Source organism: Pocillopora damicornis, chromosome 5, assembly GCF_964200805.1.
Source record: "Pocillopora damicornis chromosome 5, jaPocDami1.2, whole genome shotgun sequence".
In the NCBI taxonomy this organism is placed as follows: domain Eukaryota; kingdom Metazoa; phylum Cnidaria; class Anthozoa; order Scleractinia; family Pocilloporidae; genus Pocillopora; species Pocillopora damicornis.
In genome coordinates, this window is record NC_142674.1 from 5082828 (window position 1) to 5105499 (window position 22672).

Sequence of the window (22672 nt, forward strand, 5' to 3'; positions counted from 1 at the left end):
GACAATTGAATAGAACAGTTGACATGTCATGCCGATGTAAGTAAACAATTCTCATCATATGCACGAGCTGTTGGTTTTTTTGTATTATCAAAAGTGGGGCAAAATTACTGAATACTGATTGGATGACAGAATGCATTTTTTCTAAAATCACTTGATGCTGATTGAGTCTTTTTGCTGTTGGCGGCAACCAGTTATTGATTGCGATTTAACTGAATGAAGCCGTGTGATGTTGGTAACTGTACTTTCAGAATAAAATGTTCATTGAATCTATTGGTCAGTTACATCTGTTTTGACATTAGTAGCAGTATTGAAAGGGCTAAATCATGTAGACATTGTGCGCAAATGCAATTCCCTCAAAACTTTTTCCCTTTATGTGATAAACAAGTAATCGCAAGCGCCCTCGGGCCAGTGGGATCGGAAATACAAAACATATAACCAATGAGTGGTTGCTTTCTTAACTATTGATTGACAAATCTGACTCCCACTTTGCGGCCGTCTGATTTTGTCAATCACTAGTACGATTAGAGATCAGATTGGAGTCCACTCAATCCTATTACTATTATCAATATACGACACAAACAATCACATTACTGAAATGATGAATCAACAGTTCTTTGAACTCTCCAAAGAAAATTAGAAGGCAGGTTGCTGATTCTAGCCATTTTCTTTCCAATTCTCTTACGACAAATGACATGTCACAATTTTCCGTAAATTAATAAAATAATAAAACTCAAAGATATTTGCTAAAGGTTTGCTTTTGAAAAATTGATTGTTGCTTTCAGAAATGGACGTTCATTTCAGAATGTAAACTTCTTTCCCGCGGAAGCCTGTGACCAAAATCCGATCATCTAACATTGGGGTAACACTCCAGGACAATCCAAATTGAATATTTGAACTTGTCTTTCCAGTGAAAGCTCCTTCCAGAGTAAACTGTTGAATGCGAATGTTCCTCGCATCATATACCAAAATGTTGTTATGTTTGTCAACACATAAGCCATACGGCGTATCCATCTGTCCATCACCGTGTCCCAACTTTGTACAGAAATTGTCCTCGCTCATCAAACACTTTCACACAGTTACTATTCTTGTCAGTTACAAAGAACTTTTCCTTGTAACAAACGCAGCTGGTGGGATGATCCAGCCTTTCTGGGCCGTTGTCTCCAAACTTAAACACAGGTTCACCATCCATTGTAAACACCTGAATTCTGCTATTAGCAAACTCCGTTACAACGATAAAACGTCCGTCACCTGTAATACAAACACCTACAGGAGACACAAACTCTCCATCTCCACTTCCTTCTTTGCCAAAGCTTTTCACAAAGTTCCCTGTCTGTACATTCAATTGCTGTATTCGGAGTTCATTACTTGTGGGCTCCTGGTTACCGGTACTTTCAAGAAACAGGTCCCTGAACTTAATCTATGAAGATGGCCTTACCCTTACGGCGAAAATTTCTTTTTGACTTTTGGCAGAAGGATGATAATCTTCATGCAAAATCAGTGAAACAAGATTGGGCTTTTATCTTGATCCTACTTCAGAGTTACAGACAAAATATTATCTGCTAATGAGGTGAAAGAAGCATCAGGTGTTGTTGTTGTTGTTGTTGTTTATTTCTGCATATTTCTATGATCTAAACCCACACCGCCCCCTTAAAAATTTTCCCAGAGTATTTAACTCTCTGTCTAGTACCCTGCACCCCTTTTTCTGGGTCAAGTGGCCCTATTTCTATCTTTACTACCCCTACCTCTCTATCACGTACCCATACCATAGTACTTCACTCGGTGATACAGGCTCCCATCGCTTGTTCTTTCCCCAAGGGAACCCAATTCATTCGGAATCATTCTGCGTTTCGGAAACCAGTCAGTTCGGACAGTGTATGCACCAAACAAGACATTTTGCCCCCTGATGCTGTTGTTGTTCGGCATTTGAAAGTTTGAAAAAGATAATATGTAACATTTCTATATAAGCCCTTTCTACATAGAGGGCAGATTTGTTACATTAATCCGGTAACAGGCATGGAAGCATGACAATGGTGTAAATAAGACTTTTTTATTCGGCCTTCTTTGTATCACAGTTCAGTTACTCTAAATGTAAATGGTAGGCTCCCTAAGCACTAGGCCTAGTCTCTGCCGAGATTTTGCCATTCGACACTACGTTAAATCTCAGCGCACGTGTGTTTTCATCGCTTGTTATTTTCGCTTTTATTTTTCGGATGAGGATCGTTTAACTAGACTTACATCGAAGAAAAAGAACACTACGGAACCATTACGGATATTTTAGCACTTTTCAAGGTTACGGAAAAGGACACTTACTTGTTTGAAAGGATTTATCATACAGCATTCGAACAGTGTGCAGAGCGTAGTTGATCGGATCGAATAAAACGTGGTATTGACACTGAATTGACAGCTGTTACACAAAATCTTTTTGACAACCCTGAGAAGGCATTACATGCCACTGTACATTTATTTTGCAAAAATGCGTTGTTTTTTTTTTTTTGCCTTAATAATACTCCTAAATCTTTGAGCGGTTACAAAGCTTAATCTCGTTTGAAATCGATCTTGTGGTCTGTCAAAACTATAACAAAATTCCGGCATGTGATTGATTATCACCAGCTCGATTTGAGCACCAATTGGACAGTGCAGATGTCATGCTTGTAACTGGACAATTGAATAGAACAGTTGACATGTCATGCCTGTGTAAATGGACAATGCGTGTCATATGCAAGCGCTGTTGTCGCGCATTTCGGCGACTGAACCGTTGTCTTTTCCTGAAAACGTATAACCGATGTCTAGTTTCTTTTTTAAACTAGTGATTGACAAATGGGACTCCCCGTTCGTAGTCGTCCGCTTTTGTCAATCACTCGTATGATTATAGACCGAATCGGACTCCACTCAGTCCTATTACTATAATTTAATAAAAGCTCACACAATCACATTTCTGAAGCGATGAATCAACAATTCTTTGAAACTGTCCTTGAAAAATTAGAGGGCAAGTTGCTGATTCTGGCCATTTTCTTTCAAGTTCTCTTGTGACACGTGACATGTCACAGTTTTCCGTAAATTAATAAAACAATAAAACTTACAGATATTCGCAAAAGGTTTGCTTACGAAGAATTGATAGTTACTTTCAAAAATGGGCATTCATTTCAGAATGTAAACTTCTTTCTTTCTGAAGTCTGTGACCACAATCCGATCATCTAGCATTGGGGTGACACTCAGCGGCGATCCAAACTGATTATTTGAACTTGTCTTTCCAGTGAAAGTTCCTTCCAATGTAAACTGTTGAACTCGATTATTTCCCCAATCACATAAGAAAACGTTATTATGTTTGTCAACACATAAGCCATACAGCTGATTCATCTGTCCATCACCGTTTCCTTTTTCTCCAAACTTGTACAAAAACTGTCCTCTCTCATCAAACACTTTCACACAGTTATTATTCATGTCAGCTACAAAGAACTTTTCCTCGTAACAAACGCAGTGGATGGGATGATCCAGCCTTTCTGGACCGCTGTCTCCTAACTTAAACACAGGTTCACCATCCATTGTAAACACCTGAATTCTGCTATTATTATAATCCGCTACAACGATAAAACGTCCATCACTTGTAATACAAACACTTACAGGAAACGTAAACTCTCCATCTCCGCTTCCCTGTTTTCCAAAGCTTTTCACAAAGTTCCCTGTCTGTACATTCAACTGCTGTATTCGGTGATTACATTCATCTGCCACTAGAATCTCGTCATCGTTTAGGAACGTCACGTCGACTGGATTCTCTAATTGTCCATCCTTGTCTCCATAAGCACCAATTTTTCGCACAAACTTTCCTGTCTCACCAAATACCAGGATACAGTGACCTACAGAATCAGCCACAGCAATAACACCTTTACTGTTCACTGCAATGTCGGTTGGACCTTGGAGCATTTCTCCATGTAAGTCCAACTTGCCTACAATATTTAACTCCCGTGCTTTGACCAGAATAGAAAATGGACTCCGGGCAAGTTTCTGTCCATTTATCTTTACTTCTATTTTATAAGTACCTGGTACTTTCGCTACAAATTTTGCTTGGAAATTTCCATCTTCTTTTTCACTCGTCACCAAGCTCCTCACCTGATCCGCAGGTTCTAAGTGTATTTCAACACGATCTGTGTGCTGAGTGTTTCTGATTTCTCCTTCGCTTGTTTTGGGATAAATTAGTAGCTCTGCCTCTACACCAGCTTGAAAATTCTGATCCAGTCCTTCCACGACCGATCCGTGCACATCTGTTTCGCTGAATCTCGTAAATCCCAGACTCAAACTCTCTGGTTCACATGTCGTCACAAATTCTACATACGACCTAACCGGAAGTGCTGGCATTGTGGTCTTGATGAGGTCTTCGATTCGTTCTTCTACATTTTTCTTGTTTTGCATTATGTCTGAACTTGAGCTTCTCTCAACCAGGTTGTTACTGAACTCAAATGCTTGGTCAAGTTGCTTTTCAAAAGAGACAACCGATGCTTTTCCAGAATGTAATTTCTCAATCCTTGACACGCGAGTCTTCTCGAGGACAGTAATGGCTTCACGCTCCAGTTGGCGAAGCTTTCCCATCATCTGTTCGGTTGCTTGAGAGACTTGGCGTTTAGCTGTGGTAATATTTGTTTCCAACTCATGTTCCGTGTTCTCAAATTCACGAATAACATCTCGGCAGACCTCTTTCTTCTCTTTTACGAGCTCAGCTCGGGCAATGATGTTTGCTTTTTCATCGTCCGCTGCCTTTTCAAGCGGAACAATATCGTGGCTTTTGTGATCAGTGGCGATGCAAACTTGACATACACACCTTTGACAGTCAACGCAAAAAAAACGAATCACATCTTTTTTGTGGTAATTCTCTGAGCAAAATGACTGCCTTTTCAACAAGGCCTCGTATTCTGAAGCTTGAAACTGTTGCACTGGTGTGACTTTGTGTCCCTCAAACATAGTTTCTCGAAACACTTCGTGTGCTTTCACACAGTCGGGGCACATAAACTTCTCGCAATCAAAGCAGTAGTTGATCTCAGCGCTCTTCTTCTGGCATGTACTACAGCTGATCTCATTTCCTTCGCCACTGCGTCGAACTGCAAGAAGACTCAACAAACTGTTGTGCAGAAAACTGCTCGGCAGATTATCAAAACGCTTTCCTTCAGGGATGCTAATTTGTGCTTGACACTCGGGGCATGGATAAAACCCTTGTTTTTGTCTCGCTAGTGCATGTCTCTCTAGGCATTCACAGCAGAACGTATGAAGACAAGCAATGGTCTTGGGTTTGGTGTAAGTATCCAAACAAATCGAACATGTTACGTGCTCTTTGAGGTTTTTTAGAAGCGACTCCATCACGAATTGCTGAGAAAAACACAGCCCTGTTTCGTTTGAGATTCCGAGAAACTGAACTTGTATTAGCATTCTATTTAAAGCAGCGAATCAGATCTCTGTAGGATTGCGTGATCTTTGCGCAGAGATTGACAGTTTTACATTGGAATTTTATCCAGCTATTGTCTGCTTTCTCTGTCACTGCGTAGTAAAATCGATTTCATAGCGTGACGGAATGTGTCGCTCTACCCGCTGTATCATGAAAAACAACATGCTACGAAGGTTTGGAAATAAACCATCTACCTCATTTTATCATCGCTACATTTACCACCGTTTAGTGAGTTCGGGATTCCGAGAAACGTCTTTGACACCACACGAGAAATAATCAGGATTCTATAAAAAGAAGCGAATCGGATCTCTTCAGAAGAGATCTTGTGTTCTCTAGAGCGGCATTTAATAGCTTCAGCTCTGGATTTCAATGTTTCTAAGGAAGCGTGAGAGAAACAATTAACGGATGTTTGGTTTTCATGTGCTGTGACGAGAGACTAACGAAAAGGTAAAATCTGCTTTCCTATATTAAGGGAAACTAGCTCTCTAAAGGTTGTAACCTATTTTGATTCGTTTGCGTGTCGCATTTGGTGCGGCTCGTGAACCAAGATCAATGTTAAAGGAATTGCGCCCTTACCCTTCCCCTAACCCAAAAACACTCAACTAATAACAAGTTGGGGTTAATGTTGGGTAAGGGGAGGGGTAGGTGCACAGTTGGTCATATAGACAACCAATAGTTGCAGTTATTGTGTCAAGTAAATTTAGGTGAAAGTTGAATTAAGGGGAAAAAAAACGCTCGGTTGCGATTCTCCTCTGCCACACTATTTTCAATAAGTGGCAGTCTCTGTAACAGCGGTCCAGGGCATTTTGCATCGGAAAAGAGTTTTGCCTCAAACCTTGCCCATTTACTATCTTTTTAAGTAAGTAAATAAAACCACATTGGTTTCTGGAAATACCTTAAAAAATAATTGAGACATCTCAATATTCAATGCTATAGAATTCCTCTTTTTGACCTCTTGCGACATCGAAAATTTTAATAGGTAACAAGCTTGCTCCTCGTAACACACTGCATGCTGCAAGAAATCGTTTGTATTCCTAACTTGTGTGATATCTAAAGGGTTGGGAAAGGATTTCAATTTTGATAGGTGTTTATTCAGAGGTTCGCCATAATTTATTTAAAGCACCTGTTAGAAAGCTTTCTGAAATTGGTTAAAGGTACTCTTTCTTACTTGGGTGATATTTCTCAAGTGCAGATCAGACCATTAAAAACTCCGGCTGATTCCATTAGTATAAGAGGTTCGAAAGCATAGAAATACAAAAACATCTTGCATGTTCCTTCCTAATTTCCTCCGCCGTAGGGACTTCAAACTTTTGGTGATTTTGCTAGCGTGACAGTAAATTGTGCAAATTATCTGTCGAGCAAACGCCGACCGTTTTATACTGGTTGCTTTATAAATCTTAGATTTGAACCATTTTAAAAAGAAAAGATAGTAGGACAGAGCTTTTAGAATTCATCGATTGATACTCAAAACATTTTAAATGGCTAAAATCTGGAAAATGATTTTGTCTCGTGACGAAAAAGGTAAACAAAACGCAACGAATATCACGTTGATTTGTGTTCGGTCACTGTGTTAACAATTAAATTTTTTTTTAAACATTGGTTTATGTTCTTTTATATTTGAGTTCAGAGAACTTAAACTAGTTCAAACCTTTATGAAAATTTCACACCAAACTACAGCATTTTATTTAGTGTAACCGGCGATAACAGCACTAGACTTCGGGCAGTCCCTCATTTTCGGCAAAGTCCGTCCAGCGAGTCGAAAAATATCAGTGAAGAAAAAAATTAATGGGAATAATGGGTCAAAAAAGAGGGACAAGAGATGGAGGAGTCGCCCACTTAACTAAGCTCCGATAACAAACTTAGGAAGGCTAATTGAAAGGTAAACGCTACACTTTTACCTCCTTAAACGGAAAGTAATAAAAGCAGCGCATTCAGAGAGGTTAAGTTTGGGAAAGGGCAAATCAATCTAACTGAGGGAGCAGTTGTTATTAATCGATGGGGGTTGGGGAAAAAAAAACATGACTTATGCAACTACCACCATTTCTGGGTGAACTAAAAATTTAAAAAATATCACAAGATTGACAGGTCTATCAGCATTCAGTAGGAAGTTTAATAAAGTCTTTGACACTTGGTCTCGATTGTTGCAGTCTGGTACTTGATTGTAGGAACAAGTACTATAAAATGGGTTTGCTAGTCTAATTGATAAGTTTAAGAAGTGTAATGATTGGGGGCCTTTTCCTTGAGAGGCCTAGTAACTTAAGAGGCCTGTAAAGCAGTTCTGTTTAAAATCAAGATGGGCTATAAAGAAGTTTGAAAATTATACAGTTTAACCGGCTATCAGCAAAATATTAAAAATGGACTGGTCAGGGTATCCAAACCCGCTTCTCTACCCTTTAAATATTAACTATAAAACAGGTTTTGTGGCCCGTTAAGTTACCGGTACTTTTAAGAAACAAGCACCTGAATTTAATATATAAAGATGGCCCCACAACTTTGGCGAAGATTTCTTTTGGACCCTTGGCAGAAAGATGATAGTCTTGATGCAAAATCAGTAATGAAAAACTGGGGTTTGTTCCTGGTCCTGCTTAGGACTTAGAGACAAAATAGTATCCGCTAAGAATGTGATCCAAACCCACACGACCCCCTTAAAAAATTTTTCCCGAGTACTGACCTCACTGTCTAGCACCCTGCACTCCTTTTTCTGAATCCAATAGTACTATCTCCATCTTTACTACCCTTATCTCTATGTCATGTACCCATACCTTAGTACTTCACTTGGTGATACTAGCTTTCATCGCTTGTTCCTTCCCTAACGGAACCCACCTTATTCAGAATCATTTACTTTGCAGAATCATTCAGTTTGATGTAAAACCTATACGTCACAACTCTAGATAAGCCCTTTCTACACAAAAGGCAGGTTTGTTACATTAAGCCAGTAACTGGTAAGGAAGCATGACAATGATGGAATAAAACTTTTTAGTGCTGCTTTCTTTTTATCACAGTCCAGTCACTCCAAATCTTTTTGACAACCCTTCGAAGGCATCACTTAGCTGCAAGTTGATACAAATTTATCCTCGAGTGTCGACAATATCTCTCACTCGTGAGAAATATTATTGACTTGTATCCACCAGTGGACATATAATGTTCTCTTTAGTCTAGATCTATAGTTACTGAATACGTATTTGAACTTAAAACAATTTAAAACACAAAAGAACATCGAATGTAGAGAACACCAGCACATAAAATCAGCTCACAAAAAAGCTACTTCAACCTCTGACTAAATGTAAAACAAGTTCTCATTCCAAACATACAGCAAAGGTTGGTATAAATAGTTTATTTACCTCCTTGTAGTTCTGATATTGCTTTAGTAACTTTTTATGATATTTACACATAGATATAAACCACTGTATTCTCAAAAAGTGAATTTCAACTAAGTGTCCTTCGACCAAATCCAAATTTATCACAATTGCCAATCGTCGAGCACTTTTCAATTGAGTATCGAAAAACCAAATCCAAAGTGATGACAACTGCCAATCAGAAAAAAGGTTATCGTGATTATTAGCCAATGAGAACACAGAGTAGAAACAGGCAACCTCCTTAAAGCGCGGGAAAACGCGAGTGACCAAGTCGTAGTTGGTTTTAGCTTTACATTTGATTGGTTAAGATTGTGACGCGAGTTTCCTGGACCAATCACATAACGAAGTAAAGCAAAACCAAAGCAATCCAGCATCACTTTTGATACTCAGCTGGACACTGCTCCAATAAAGGAAATATAACAAAATGCCAAAGATAACTCAAAGAAAAGCCTGAAGTGCTGGAAATATGCGAATGGCCCTACTGCACACTCGATCTTGATGAGGCTCGTACCTGATTGGTCAAGAGGGCGGCATAGGCTCGCTAAACCAATGACAGACTACAGTCAAGCTAAACCAATGACCATGACTATATCCATGACTATTTTCGACACTCAATTGAAAATTTCTTTCATAGTTTACAATATTACCTTAAAAAGACTAGTTTTAAAAGAATTCTGAACATGTCTAATGATCAAGTCTCTTTATACTGACGCCGCATTGCGCTACTTGTTAGGTCTGATCTGTAGAGTTATTTTCTGTTGTTTATCCAGCCATTCTCGTAGTTTATTCTCAGTCATCGTCAGCCTTTGTTCCAAAATTGAAACCGTCTGCAACAAAAGGTCGCGTAACGAATATAAGAGTCTCTCCCTTACACTAAAAAAATGTCTTGCGTTTCAGCATAGGCTAATACATCTCCATGTTGCATGAAATCTTTGTCTCGTCTCTGTACAACAAAAACCTCATATTAGACTGTTCATGACCTTTTTCCCGACGAGGGCCACGGACTTGATCACCAGTCGCTGTTTCAGAAATGAGCTCCATCTTGCGATCAGGTATTCCTTTTTCCAGGGGGAGGGGGGAGAGAGAAAGAGCAACTGTGGTGCTTCCATACCATCCCCCTCCCTCCCTCCCTCCCCCCCTCCCCAAACAAAGAAGAAGACTGCCTGATTCAGGCTAAATGAATCTATGCTTCTAAAAAGGAACTAGCAAAAATCGAGTACATGAAAGCTGTGCCCCCCGTCTCTAAGTCTTGTGTCTTGTTAAAGGAAGGGTGTTTTAAAATGGATATTGATTAATGTTGATACGAGTAAGCTTTTCATCGGGCCACACCTTTTGCCCCTTTCCCCCTAACATGGGTCCCTCTTCAACCCCTGGTATTCTCCCCTATGAATGGCAGCGTGGTAGGGTCATTAACAGGAGTGCATCCCCCGTCCCCACCCCCCAGGGCTCTTGGTTTCCAAAACAATTCCCTGTTCACAAATGTTTTCCGCAACTAACCTGTGTGAGCACATCTAGTTGGCCAATAATGTGCTCCAGAGTATGCTCAACTGTGGAGAAATATCTCTTCTTTCCAGGGGTGTAGTGAGGGGAGGCTGTGTAGCTGGAATGCCTCCCAAACCATCAGTCTCCCCATTCCTCCCTGCTACTTCGTTTAATTTGCTCTGTCTCTGAAGAATGAGAATTTGCAAGACAACATCTTGGTTAACTTGGCTCTTAAACTTAACCAAGTAAGTTGGAAGGGTTTCTCATGAACTTTACATCTTAGCTATCAACTGATGCAATCTGGCAAAGTCAAAAAATAATCCTAAATAGCCTACTTCAGCCAAAGATGAGATTTTAATACAACAAAAAAGATAACTTATCCATTACTCATGCAGCCATTCTTGTTGAAGAGTAACACACTTTTGCAAATCAAACAAGTAAAATTTATTCACAATGCATTCAGATATGAACCTAGAGGAGAACTGTACTCAGTTCATGAGTGCAGTGAAAAGTATCCTATAATATCAGTAATTCATTCAATCAATTTATATTTCATACCTAGGAATTCTCAAAAATTCCCAATTATGCAAATGACCCTTGCAAACTGAATTCCCAGTTTTCTGGGAATTTCTGGGAATTCCTAGGAATTCCTAGGAATTCCTAGGAATTCTCAAAAATTCCCATCTATGCAAATTAACTCTGATTTAAAAAGCTTGGAATTACTGGGAATTTCTGGGAAAGGAAGACTCCAGTTTTGTGAGGACTTGGAATCCCTAGGAATTCCTAAGAATTCTCAGCTTTACAAACTACCTATAATTTAAGAAGTGTGGAACTCTTGGGAATTGCTGGGAATTGAATTTGAGGCAATTTTAATACCCTGAGGTCCACATAAATTCTAAGAAATTCTCAATACCTTGAATGTGAAGGTTTTAAGAAAAAGAGTAATTTCAGAGGCTTAAAACTTTGGCTCAATAAAAGGTATGCTATACAAAACTTACCAAGAGATATACATACAAGTACATGTTTATAACTTAAAGATCATGAAATTTATTACTCAAACTAAGTTTTAGTAAATCTTTATATTAATATGGATTTTCTCATGAACCAGCTGTCAGTTATGTTAAATGGAAATTGCCAACTTCCACAATAATTAACAATAATAATTACATTGTTATCTTACTTCCCTAACCTACATTACTGGTTGCCTTTGTTAGAAAACCTTGGAACAGTCAAGCTCAGTTGCCTCAAACGCTGTCAGAGACTTTTTGTTGACAATACTTTTAGTAGAAATTTCATGCCTTAGACCAACAAATTCAACACCTAATTAATCTTTCTTTTTTCATGATTGTTGTTGCTGCTTTTTTTCAGTTTTTTGCTCTATTTTCATGACTAATTGCTGTAATTTGTTTTCCTGTTTTTATTCTTACAAAACATTTTTGTAAGAGTTCCAATACTTGTGGATCATCCACACACTTTGCAAACATTTGGCATGCAGACAAGACAGAGGTAGTCAATGTCTTTTATATGACGTCTTCAATTTACTTTATTTGAAACTCTGATCTGAAAATATTTGTCAACAAGACTTGTTAGTAGTGAGAAGTACCAACCAAGTTTCCTTTCATAACTTAATTTCTTAAATGTCCCAATCACTGGATCTCCCAAAAAAATATTACATCCTTTTATTTTTGGTGCAAATTACAAGTCCTTCTTTATATAAAAATGAAAAATGCTAGTCACACTTCAGTAATAACAGCTCTTAAGTTTACTTGTTGTTCTTCTCTGTCTGTCAGCTATCAACAAAATTGTTTTATACTTCGGGCAGTGCATAACTATTTGTGGACCAGAGTTCCAACGCACCTCTGTAATCGCACATAGCTACTCCTGTCTCTTGTACAAATGTTTCTCCTTTGTAAGACGCACTCTACTCTGTTGTCAATACTGCTTTAAGTTCAGTGGAAACGATTGACTGAGGAATCGAGATGGCGGTGTTGGAACGTGTTGCTGAACGCTTGCTACGGTCAAGCTTTGTAGATTTAGGTACTGGTACACTGGGATCATCTATGTATCTCTTACACTTCCGAATGTGGTATCCTTCTTTTATAAATATGAGGGTAAAAGACGATTTGTAGTAGCATTCAAAACTGTGATTGGCTTGTGTTATTTCTCACTTTTGCCATTAACACAACTCAAGTGAGTTTCGAGTCTTTGTTTCCTCGAGAACTTTCGGCCACAAATCGTGCATTTGTAATACGATCGATTCTTGTCGATTATTTCTACATAGAGTGAGCTCACATCTTTATTTATATCACCAAGCTATCCATCTTCTAGAAGCAGAGAACCGGTCGGAGAAGTCTAAATAAAGTTCGGCGCTTCTCTTAACACTGCAATCGGCAAGCCAGCGGATTCACTTTGCTAGCCAATGACAAGTCCTAAAAGATCCACGTGATCATGCCCGTGATCGGAAACAAAGAAGACTCCATTTGGCGCTCATCTTTGAATGTACTTTTCATCGGTTGATCGCTTTTCTCAACTGTTTTGCTTAATATAACATTTCTAAAGATAGCTTTTATTCTGGTTCAATGGGAAAACGAGAATAGCGTGAGTGTTGTAAAAGAGAAGAAAGTCGTTGGCGCCGTGGAGTTAAAAGTAGGGACAACAGTTGACGTATGGACCGGTACAAACAAGGGTCGAGTGGCCATCTGTAAAGCTACGATTTTGAAAGTTTGTGGTGAGTAAAAATTGCGATATTCGTTGTGATCAAAATCTTATAAAAGAATAGATGTAGCGGGTTGAATTAAGCTTACATAACGCTCGGCGCAACTGAAACTAGAATAATTCTGAGAATCGAATCGGTCACTTGCATGCCGCAGTTTCTTAAGCTTATGCTTTACAATGAAATAAACCTATCAGTAAGGTTTCAAGATTCCTCTAGTCACGTTTGGGAACGTTCAAGATTCATAACAAACTTTAGTACATAAAGAAGCCCTCCTTGGTAAAAACAAAATAATGTATTCAGCCCTTTTTTAGTAAAATCCATGAGAGAGATGTACTAACTCCAATATAAAAGTCACTCAATATAACACAGATTTCTCAATTTGAGAATCCAATGAATGCCCTTTTCCTCATAGCCATCTTAAAAGCCTGGTCTGAGCTTTAAACATACATATTTTAATTTTTTTTTTTTTTTTCAAATTCAGATGTCAAGGAATCCAGATACAAAATGGTCAAGGTTCTTGTTGATAACCTCATTCAAGGCCAACTCATTGTGAGTCCAGGAAAAAAAATACAAACAGTACAAACAGCAGCTAAGTTTGCAGTTTAGGATAACTTCATTCTAATTTATTGTTACAGTTATAACAAGATTTTAATCAAAAAATCAATTTTATTTGTCTGTAATTAGCCCCTTCACTCCCAAGAATATAACTATATAAATATAACTTAGGATATTGTATTTTTTGGAAAAGAATCAACAGATTTTATTCACAATTTGTGTCAAACCAAATTTAATGATTGATTAGAACTATTTTATACGAATAGCTATAATTGAGGATTAATCCGTATGAAGTTTTCAAGAAAAGAAAAATAAATCAAATTCCATCCTAATATTACCACACATTGATGTTAATAATTAATCAAAAGTATTTTACATGTATGCCTTAATCAAGCTTTTAAATAAATTTCATTGAATACTTGAATTTTAGCTGGGTTTTTTTAATTTAAAGTATTTATTTTATATCATTAGCCTCAAATTTTTGCTTAAAATTCCCAGTAATTCTTAAACATTCCTAAAAATTCCCAAAAATTCCCAGAAATTCCCAGAAATTCCTAGGAATTTTTTAGATTTACAGCTTTTCAGGGAAAGTCATTGGTTCTCTGAGTTGGAATTCCTAGGAATTCCTAGGAATTCCAAGTCCTGTTGGCTATAAACTTGGAATTTCTGGGAATTTCTGGGAATTTCTGGGAATTTCTGGGAATTTCTAGGAATTTCTAGGTTTTTAGAACCAGAGTTGTTATGGTTGGGAATTCCTAGGAATTCCTAGGAATTCCCAGTCCGAATTTACCGTGAAAATTCACACCTTTATTCCTAGGAATTCCTAGGAATTCCTAGGAATTCCTAGGATTTTCCTAGGAATTCCTAGGAATTCCAAAAGCCATTTCGCAAGGGTTGTTCATGAAAACTCCTGCCTGCATGGAATACCTTAATAGCAATTGCAACTTGATGCAATCAAAACACTCCTCAGTCTATAGACAGTTTCTAAATACATATCAAATGCAATTCCTGCAAAAGCAGATAAGGTGGGTATAGATGCTATGCTTTTATCTCCTTAAACAGAAACTAATAAAAGCGGTGCATTCAGGAAAATTGAAGTTTGGGAAAGTAAAAAATCACTGAAAAATCTTACTAAGGTGACAATCATTATTTATCAATGGGGTTGGATATAGAGGGGGGGGGGGAATCAGCTGTCTCCAAAAGAGTTTCAAGCAGCTCACAAAAGGAGGCACACCAACAACTGACAGTCTTAAATGCAACCATTGCAGTAGATTGTGCTGCTCACATGCTGAACTTGCAGTGCATCAATGCCTCTAAAGCACTTAACTGTTTCTCAGTCAACATCACCTGCAATGGACTGCCAATGATGATTAAAGTGGACTATAGTAAATTGACTGCTAATGAGAAGAGGGATAAAAAAATTTCGCTCTCATCTTGATCACTCTCATTTTCTTGCCCCTCAGCCAGTTTGTTTGTTTTCACTGTCAGTTCTTATCACCAGCTCGTGTTATTTTCTTTTCATCTGGTTGGTCTATGAGATTTTTTAGGTTTTGGTTTTACACCCCCCCCCCCCCCCTTCCCAGATGGGATGTCAGTCCATTGCAGGTTACCCCCCAGCATTTCATCAGGTTTCCTTGACAGCAGTATCCATATATAATCCTGGGTGGAGAGAACCCTGTGAAAGTAAAGTGTCTCACCCAAGAACACAACACAGCAACATGTCCAAGTCTTGAACTCAGAGCTCTAGACATTTTACCCCTCACTCCCTAACATTAGCATACATATTCTCCCTACTGCTCTCTAAACATTTCCTTAGGTGCTGACAAGGAGAATTTGATTAACAATCAAGAGGGTTTTTTAGTTTGTGATCATTTCCTATTTTCTCATGACCTTAATGTTTGATTCAGGGGTGATATTGAAAGAAGAAATTAGATGCTAATCAGTCTTAACAGAACAGGTTAAGCTGCCATCTCATATTTAATCTTCTTATTTAATCTTATAATTTCCTATTTGATGAATTCACAGCTTGTCCAGACTTACCTTGGGAGCAGCCTCTTCGGGTGCAGTCCTTAGAGGGGGTCATGAGTATGGGGTGTGGGTACAGATGGGGATGCTGCTCTTTTTCTGTGGGAGTCAGTAGCACTGAAAGCATCACAAAAAGATATTTAACACACTACCAGTCACATGTAGGAGGCTTAAGCAGCTAAAAAATTAAAAACAAACAAACAAGAACAATCTTGAAGACAAAAATATGTGATAAGTTTCAGAGAATTGACAAAAAAAATATTACATGCAATTTTCTATAAACAAAAGTGAAATGACATGAAAAAGCAATACTGGTAAATTTGATTTTGCTTTTTTAATCTTTTGTACACAGCAGTTCACAAAGAATCTTACACATGCAAACATCACTTGTCAGAAAATATCACACAGGTGAATAGTGCTTTTCATGTGTACTGATTCCTTTGTTCAGAAGAGAGCAGCAAGTACTATTCACTGCCAAGCAGGTGAAGAGACAAAATTAATTTCAACCATTTTTTGTTATATTGACAGGAATAAACTAATTTTTTTGGTTTCTGTATGGTATATATCAAAACAACTATTCACCAAAGTGTTGGTGAATATTGGTGGATATCAACTGAGCCACAAAATGGCAAGGTAAATATCCACCATTGTTCACTTCCACTGAGGTGTTATACAATTGTTAATTATTTGTTTTAATTATTTTAGAAAGACAAGAAAAATGTTATAGGAATGATATGTTCAGTTCATTAAGAATTTGTTTATTAAAAGATCAAACACAAAACTTAACTGCAACAACAAAAGTGGAAGGTTTTTTTAAATCACTGCTCACCTGAATTTTCAGCTGCCTTTCTTCAAGTTCCTCTGGAGAAAGAACTTCTTCTGCTACTTTGTTTATTGTATTGTCTAGCACCTGGAAGGTCAAACAGAAAGCTTAGCAATTACTTATTATCATTACAATTAAATTCTTGTCTCTGATATGCAAAATACAGGACATGTCACAGAAATGAAAAAAAAAATTGTTTACATGTGAATAAGAATTGAGTCATTGAGTAAGTTTATAGAGCAGTTCACTGATAAGAGCACAAAAATATGCATGTTAAACTTGTAGAGAATGCATCTAGACCTGACACAGACTGGTCTTGACAGACAAGCAAATACATCTCAAGTACAGTGTTTAAAATCCACCCCTATTCTAGGATGTCACAATCTGTCAAAACATGACCCTTAAATAATCAGAGAAAGTCTTATAGAATACAATTCACCTTAACTTTCACTAACTGCGCAAGCAAAATTGAAGAAGTGGAGAGAAAAAAAAAGCCTTAAATGACTTGTGATGAACTACAAGATTCTCCTTCCACATTGTTCTGTATTACGTTGCAAAAAAGAAAGAAGTTGGTGTTCCATAAAAAATAACCTTCAGGCTCTTTTCTAATCACCCCTCCAACTGATAACCCTTAGAACCCTAAGAGTAACAAGCATCTAACTTCTCCTTACAATATCATCCCTGAATCACACATTAAGGTCATGAGAATACAGGAAATAATCACTGACTAAAGAAGCCCTTGATTGTTCAACGATTTCTCCTTGTCAGCACTTTAGGAAATGTAGAGCAAACAGTATGGAGAATATGCATACTGATGTTAGGGTGTAAAGGATTCACTCACCTTCACTGGTACAGCAGACTTGAGTTGAGCCTTTGCTCTACAGTCTTTTGAATAACTAAGTAGAAACAAGAAAAATAATAATGGGGATTGTTTCCTTTATTGTCACAACTTTAATGTGTGATTTAAGGATGATATTGTAAGGAGATATTAGATGCTTATCACCCTTAGGGGTTAAAAAGGTTACAGGATGAATGATACCCTGAGAAATTGATAATCCTGATAAAATGTAAAATTTCTCTCTTTTAACTCTTGGATTTTCAGAAGTGATTAAGTCTGTAACTTAATAATGTCCATATTGTAAACATATCAGGTCTGTGGTGTAGGTCTCGCGCATGCGTTATGCCGGAAACACATGGCAGGCTTGTGTTGTGGTACTATCGTTCAGAATAAAAGTAAGTTGACTTTAACCGAGGTCCACACAATACTTTTACACATATGCTACCCGGTAAATATTAGAATACACAGTACTAAAACTTATCTATAGAAGCTGCTTTCTTGATCTGATCATTTAAACAAAGTTTAGCCATTATTTCACAAGACCTCATCCTAAATAATCTTTAATTTAGCTGGAATTTTTATCTGAGCATTTGTTTTTGTGAACATTGTCAAGAGGGCCAAAAGCTGACAGTAGATGGAGATGACAATTTAATAAAATCAACAACCCTGTTATAGAGAAAGCCTTGGATCCACTGAATGTGTAAAACCATGGTTTGGGTTAGATCTCTGAAAATAACCTGTCCTTAGGGTCATTACCCTATAAATTTAATTTCAGTGGTAAAGATATAAGGTAAATTTGTTTTCTCTTTGCCTTTTCAGGTTAAGATGACTTTAGAACTGAAAAAATGCTCTGTGATATGTCTCACCAAAGCCAGTCCCTGATACAACCAAAACAGAAAGTGTGTGAGCAAGGCAAAGTGTGTGCCAATACCATCAGTTCATGACAGATACAGCAAAGTAGCTCCTCATTTAAATCTTTTAGGCACTTCATGCAAAATCACAAAATAATAAAAAACTGGGGTATGATCTTGATCCCGCTTAAGAGTTACAGACAAAATAGTATCTGCTAAGGAAGCGAAAGAGGCAAGAGGTTGTTGTAATTTCTATGATCTCAACCCACACCACCCCCTTGAAATTTTTTTCCAGAGTATTTATTTCTCTGTCTAGCACCCTACACTCCTTTTCTAGGTCAAGTGACCCTACCTTCATCATTACTACCCCTACTTCTGAGTGTTATGTACCCATACCTCACTCCTTCACTTAGTGATACGGGCTTTTTCCGTTTGCTTCGCCTTCGCACACTTCAATTGCTTGTTCCTTCCCCAAGGGAGCCCACTTCTTCAGAATCATTCTGGCAGACCTCATTAAAAACATACACAAGCTCCGAATCGTAAGCTGTCCTTCTTTCGTTTTAACGCCAGCGCCTCCAAAGACAACAACATTACCATCGCATAGGACAGCAGAGCTACGCTTTGTTTTGTTGACTAGCAGCCCGTTCAGTCCTTTACAATCAATTCTGAATTTTCCATTGTTGAAATGAATTTCAGCGTGAACACGACTGATCATTAAAGGAGATATCACACTGTCAATGACAACATCTGAATGTTCATTACTGCGTCCGAGACGAGTGACAGTCGGTTTTAGCAAAATTTTTCCAGGTTGTAGAGATGGATCATAGCAATTCCCTTCGACCCACTGCAGACAGAGCATTTTTCTCCTCTGTTTCAGTGTGCAAAAGCCTCTCATACCACTTCAAGATTCTTCTAGAGTTCTTGAAGTACTTAAGTACTCTCCAGGCGGCCATTTTAACAGTGCGACGCGATATTCGGAAATCGTTTGCACAAGATCGGACAAGCTCGGGTGTAACTTTTCCTTAGCAAAATCAGGAATAAGGAAAAGGAAAACGGAAGTGAGGAATGTCGTTGTGCGGCATTTTGAAAGTTTGAATATACAGCAAATGTCGGTATAAATAGTTAATAAATTAGTTAATTCATCTAATTTCGGTTCTTGTGTTGCCGTTGTAACTTTATATGGTATGTACACACGGATATAAAACACTGTATTCTCAAAGAGCACAATTCAACTAAGAGTCCTAAAACCAAATCCAAAGTGATCACAACTGCTGATCATCGAGCATTTTTTAATTAAGTACAGAAAAACCTGAACAAAAGTGGTCAAAAGTGACAATCAGAACAAAAGGTTACCATTGTTATGATATGCAAAAAAAACCTTCCGGACATCAATGTTTGCTTTTTCTTTCTTATGTAACTCTCAACTGTTATGTAATCACTTCGGACTACTCACGTGTCAGTTCTCGGGTTACACGAAAAAAAACATATTTTCATAATAAGAGAGTCGCTATCGCGTTGTTGTTGTTTCGTTAGCTCTAAAGGTAACCTGCCTCTCAAGTGATTAAAGTTTGTGTTCAAAGAAGCTTACTGGACTCAGACTCACTATCTTGCTCTCTCGCGTCTTAAAGGACAAAACTTGGTGTCAGAAGTGGGATCACGTTTCACGAGCTTTGTTGTTGTTGGTGGAAGTTTATTTTATATTGGTCATGACCTCGACCTCTGCTAGTCAGCAACCTTCTGGTTCATCGGCTGCTGCACCGATCTATACCACCACAGTACCGCTAGCCAAACCTCCAGATCCTCTTAATCTCGAAGACAGGTCACGTAGAGGCGATAACTGGTTACACTTTAAGAGAGCATGGCAAATCTATGAACGGGCGGCTGGGATAAGTCAAAAGGACGGCCCAGTCCGTGTTGCTCATTTTCTTAACATCGTTGGAAGAGAAGGAGTCCAATTGTTTGACACCTTTACCTTCGCTGAAGACGAAAGCGCTGACAATATTGATGACGTCCTGGCTAAATTTGAATCTCGTTGTTTGCCGCAGCGAAATCAGACGTATGAACGGTACCTCTTCAACAAGAGAGAGCAAGAACCAGGAGAAAGTGTCGATCAATATTGCACAGCACTGATGCGCCTTTCTGAACACTGTGGGTTCCTAACCCTAAGAGACAGCTTGATAAGAGACCGCCTCATCCTTGGAGTCAAGAATGATCGGTCACGCAAGAAACTTTTAGAGAAGAAAGATCTCACTTTGGATAACGCGTTGGATATCCTGCGAACACAAGAGCTAACTGATATACGCGCTTTAGACATGACAACTGAAGAAGCCAATGTGAATAGGGTAAAAGCCAAGAAAACGAAACCGCCTAAGACCCAGACTGAGGATACAACACCGCATAAACACACTTCAGGTAAGAAGCGGACTCCTCCGTGGAAGTCAAGAGGGAAAAGTTCTGGTAACCCCGACAATGTATACACACGAGAATGCAAGTTTTGTGGTACTGTTCACGAGATGAAAAAGTCAGCTTGTCCAGCAGTTGGCAAGAAATGCACCAAATGTGGCAGAGACGGACACTTTGCAAAAAAATGCCACTCTCGCTCTGTCAATCACGTACAAGATTGTGAAATCTACAGCCACAAACCCTCCCCCACATCAGCTTATGTAACGGCGTGCCTTAACAATAATGCCCAAGTACAACTTCAGATTGATACAGGTGCTTCATGTAATATTCTCCCCAAAAGTGCCTACATCCGGGCTACAGGAGACAAACAGTGTACAAACCTTGAACAGTCGTTTACAAGGCTCATCATGCACAACAAGACTGTAGTCTGGCCACTTGGTCAAATCCGCCTACTAACTGAACGGAAAGGAAGAAAATATGGAGTTCTTTATCACATTGTGAAGCAAGATTTGACACCCCTCCTCTGTCGAACGACGTGTGAAAAGATGAACCTGGTCAAAATCTTGGATGCTGACGTAAATGCGATTCACGACGAAAGAATTGACGTCTCGTCAAATGTTAGAAGTGATCCTATCCTATATGAATTTACCGATATCTTCACTGGAATTGGCTGCCTTGAAGGAACCTACTCCATTCAAGTGGACGAAGGTTTCCGCCCGGTGGTACATCCCCCTCGTAAAGTGCCAGTCCCACTTCGAGATACCCTCAAGTTAGAGCTGGATAACATGGTGAAGAGTGGTATCCTCGCCAAGGTAGTTGAACCGACATCATGGGTCTCTAGCCTTGTCATAGTGAAGAAATCTAACGGGAAAATACGAGTATGTCTGGATCCTCGAGATCTCAACCGCGCAGTGAAACGCTCGCATTATCCACTTCCAACTATTGAGGAAGTAGCAACTCGCCTTAGTGGTGCTAAAGTCTTTAGCGTGTTAGATGCCAAATGTGGATTCTGGCAGGTACAACTTGATGGAAAGAGTAGTTACTTGACAACCATGAACACACCTTTTGGTCGCTATCGATGGCTCAGAATGCCATTCGGAATAAACTCAGCCCCAGAAGTATGGCAACAACGAATGCACGAGCTAGTAGAAGGACTCGCAGGTGTTGAAGTCATCGCCGATGATTTCCTAGTTTGCGGTTTTGGAGACTCTAATGAAGCTGCAATTGCCAACCATGATCAGAATCTCAAGGCTTTCCTCAGTCGCGCAAGAGAAAGAAACCTCACTCTCAACAGCGAGAAGTTGAAACTTCGACAGTCACAAGTTCCTTTCATAGGACACCTCCTTACAGCGGAAGGTCTAAAACCTGACCCGTTAAAGGTACAAGCTATAGTGGACTATCCGGTGCCTACCAATCTCGCTGAACTCAGAACGTTTCTGGGAATGGTGCAGTATCTGGCGAAATTCTGCCAACATCTGTCTACAGCATCACAGCCCTTAAGACAGTTGGAAAAGAAGGAAATAGAATGGCATTGGCAACACCCCCAAGATAAAGCCTTTAAGGAGATAAAAGAGCTCATCACTAAAGCCCCAGTCCTACAGTACTTTGACGTGAGTAAGAATGTCACTATACAGTGCGATGCCTCACAGTATGGCATTGGCGCAACTCTACTTCAGGAAGGACAGCCAGTTCACTACGCCAACAGGGCACTGACGTCGACAGAGCAAATTTACGCACAGATTGAGAAGGAGCTCTTAGCTGTTGTATTCTCTTGTGAGCACTTCGAGCATTACATTTATGGCAAGCACGTCACAGTCGAAACAGATCACAAGCCACTGATTGCTATACAGAAGAAGCCAATCAATACAGCTTCTAAGAGATTACAGCGTATGATGCTACGTCTTCAAAGATTTGACCTGAATCTCACTTACAAGCCAGGCAAAGAGATGTACATCGCTGACGCACTTTCTCGCGTTCTACCTAAGCAGTCAAAGGTACCAAATGCTAGCACCTCATCCTGCTATAAAGATCTAGAAACTGTCAACTTTGTTGAAGACTTATCGATATCAGAGTCGACACTTGCCAAGTTTCAAGTGGAAACGGCCAAGGATGAATCTTTACTAGCGTTGTCACAAGTCATACGCGCTGGCTGGCCTACAAAAACTTCCATGGTACCTACAAGCGCACAGCTT

The 22672-nt window shown here is 39.0% G+C and overlaps 3 protein-coding genes and 1 pseudogene across 4 annotated transcripts in view; all 4 read right to left on the minus strand.

Annotated features, from left to right (window-relative positions):
- LOC113678272 (uncharacterized) overlaps positions 1-22672 on the minus strand; it is a 135645-nt gene that overhangs the window by 61295 nt on the left and 51678 nt on the right. The window lies entirely within an intron of this gene.
- Positions 183-1923, minus strand: LOC149044820 (B-box type zinc finger protein ncl-1-like; annotated as a pseudogene). The gene is made up of 2 exons (XR_016186988.1): positions 1772-1923; positions 183-1388 (listed from the first exon to the last, which is right to left on the minus strand). The product of XR_016186988.1 is annotated as a B-box type zinc finger protein ncl-1-like (transcript).
- On the minus strand, positions 2032-5859 carry LOC113680585 (E3 ubiquitin-protein ligase TRIM45-like). The gene has a single exon (XM_089206299.1). The coding sequence runs from the start codon at positions 5413-5415 to the stop codon at positions 3139-3141; it is 2277 nt and encodes a 758-aa protein (XP_089062425.1). The 5' UTR covers positions 5416-5859; the 3' UTR covers positions 2032-3138.
- Positions 8751-22672, minus strand: part of LOC113685007 (E3 ubiquitin-protein ligase TRIM45-like) — a 78816-nt gene continuing 64894 nt past the window's right edge. The window contains exons 3-9 of the mRNA XM_089206308.1: positions 18474-18965; positions 17230-17284; positions 16828-16929; positions 16395-16475; positions 15581-15682; positions 10285-10454; positions 8751-9730 (exon numbers count right to left, since the gene is read on the minus strand). The gene's annotated coding sequence lies outside the window, so the exon portion shown is untranslated. The remainder of the gene's footprint in view (positions 9731-10284; positions 10455-15580; positions 15683-16394; positions 16476-16827; positions 16930-17229; positions 17285-18473; positions 18966-22672) is intronic.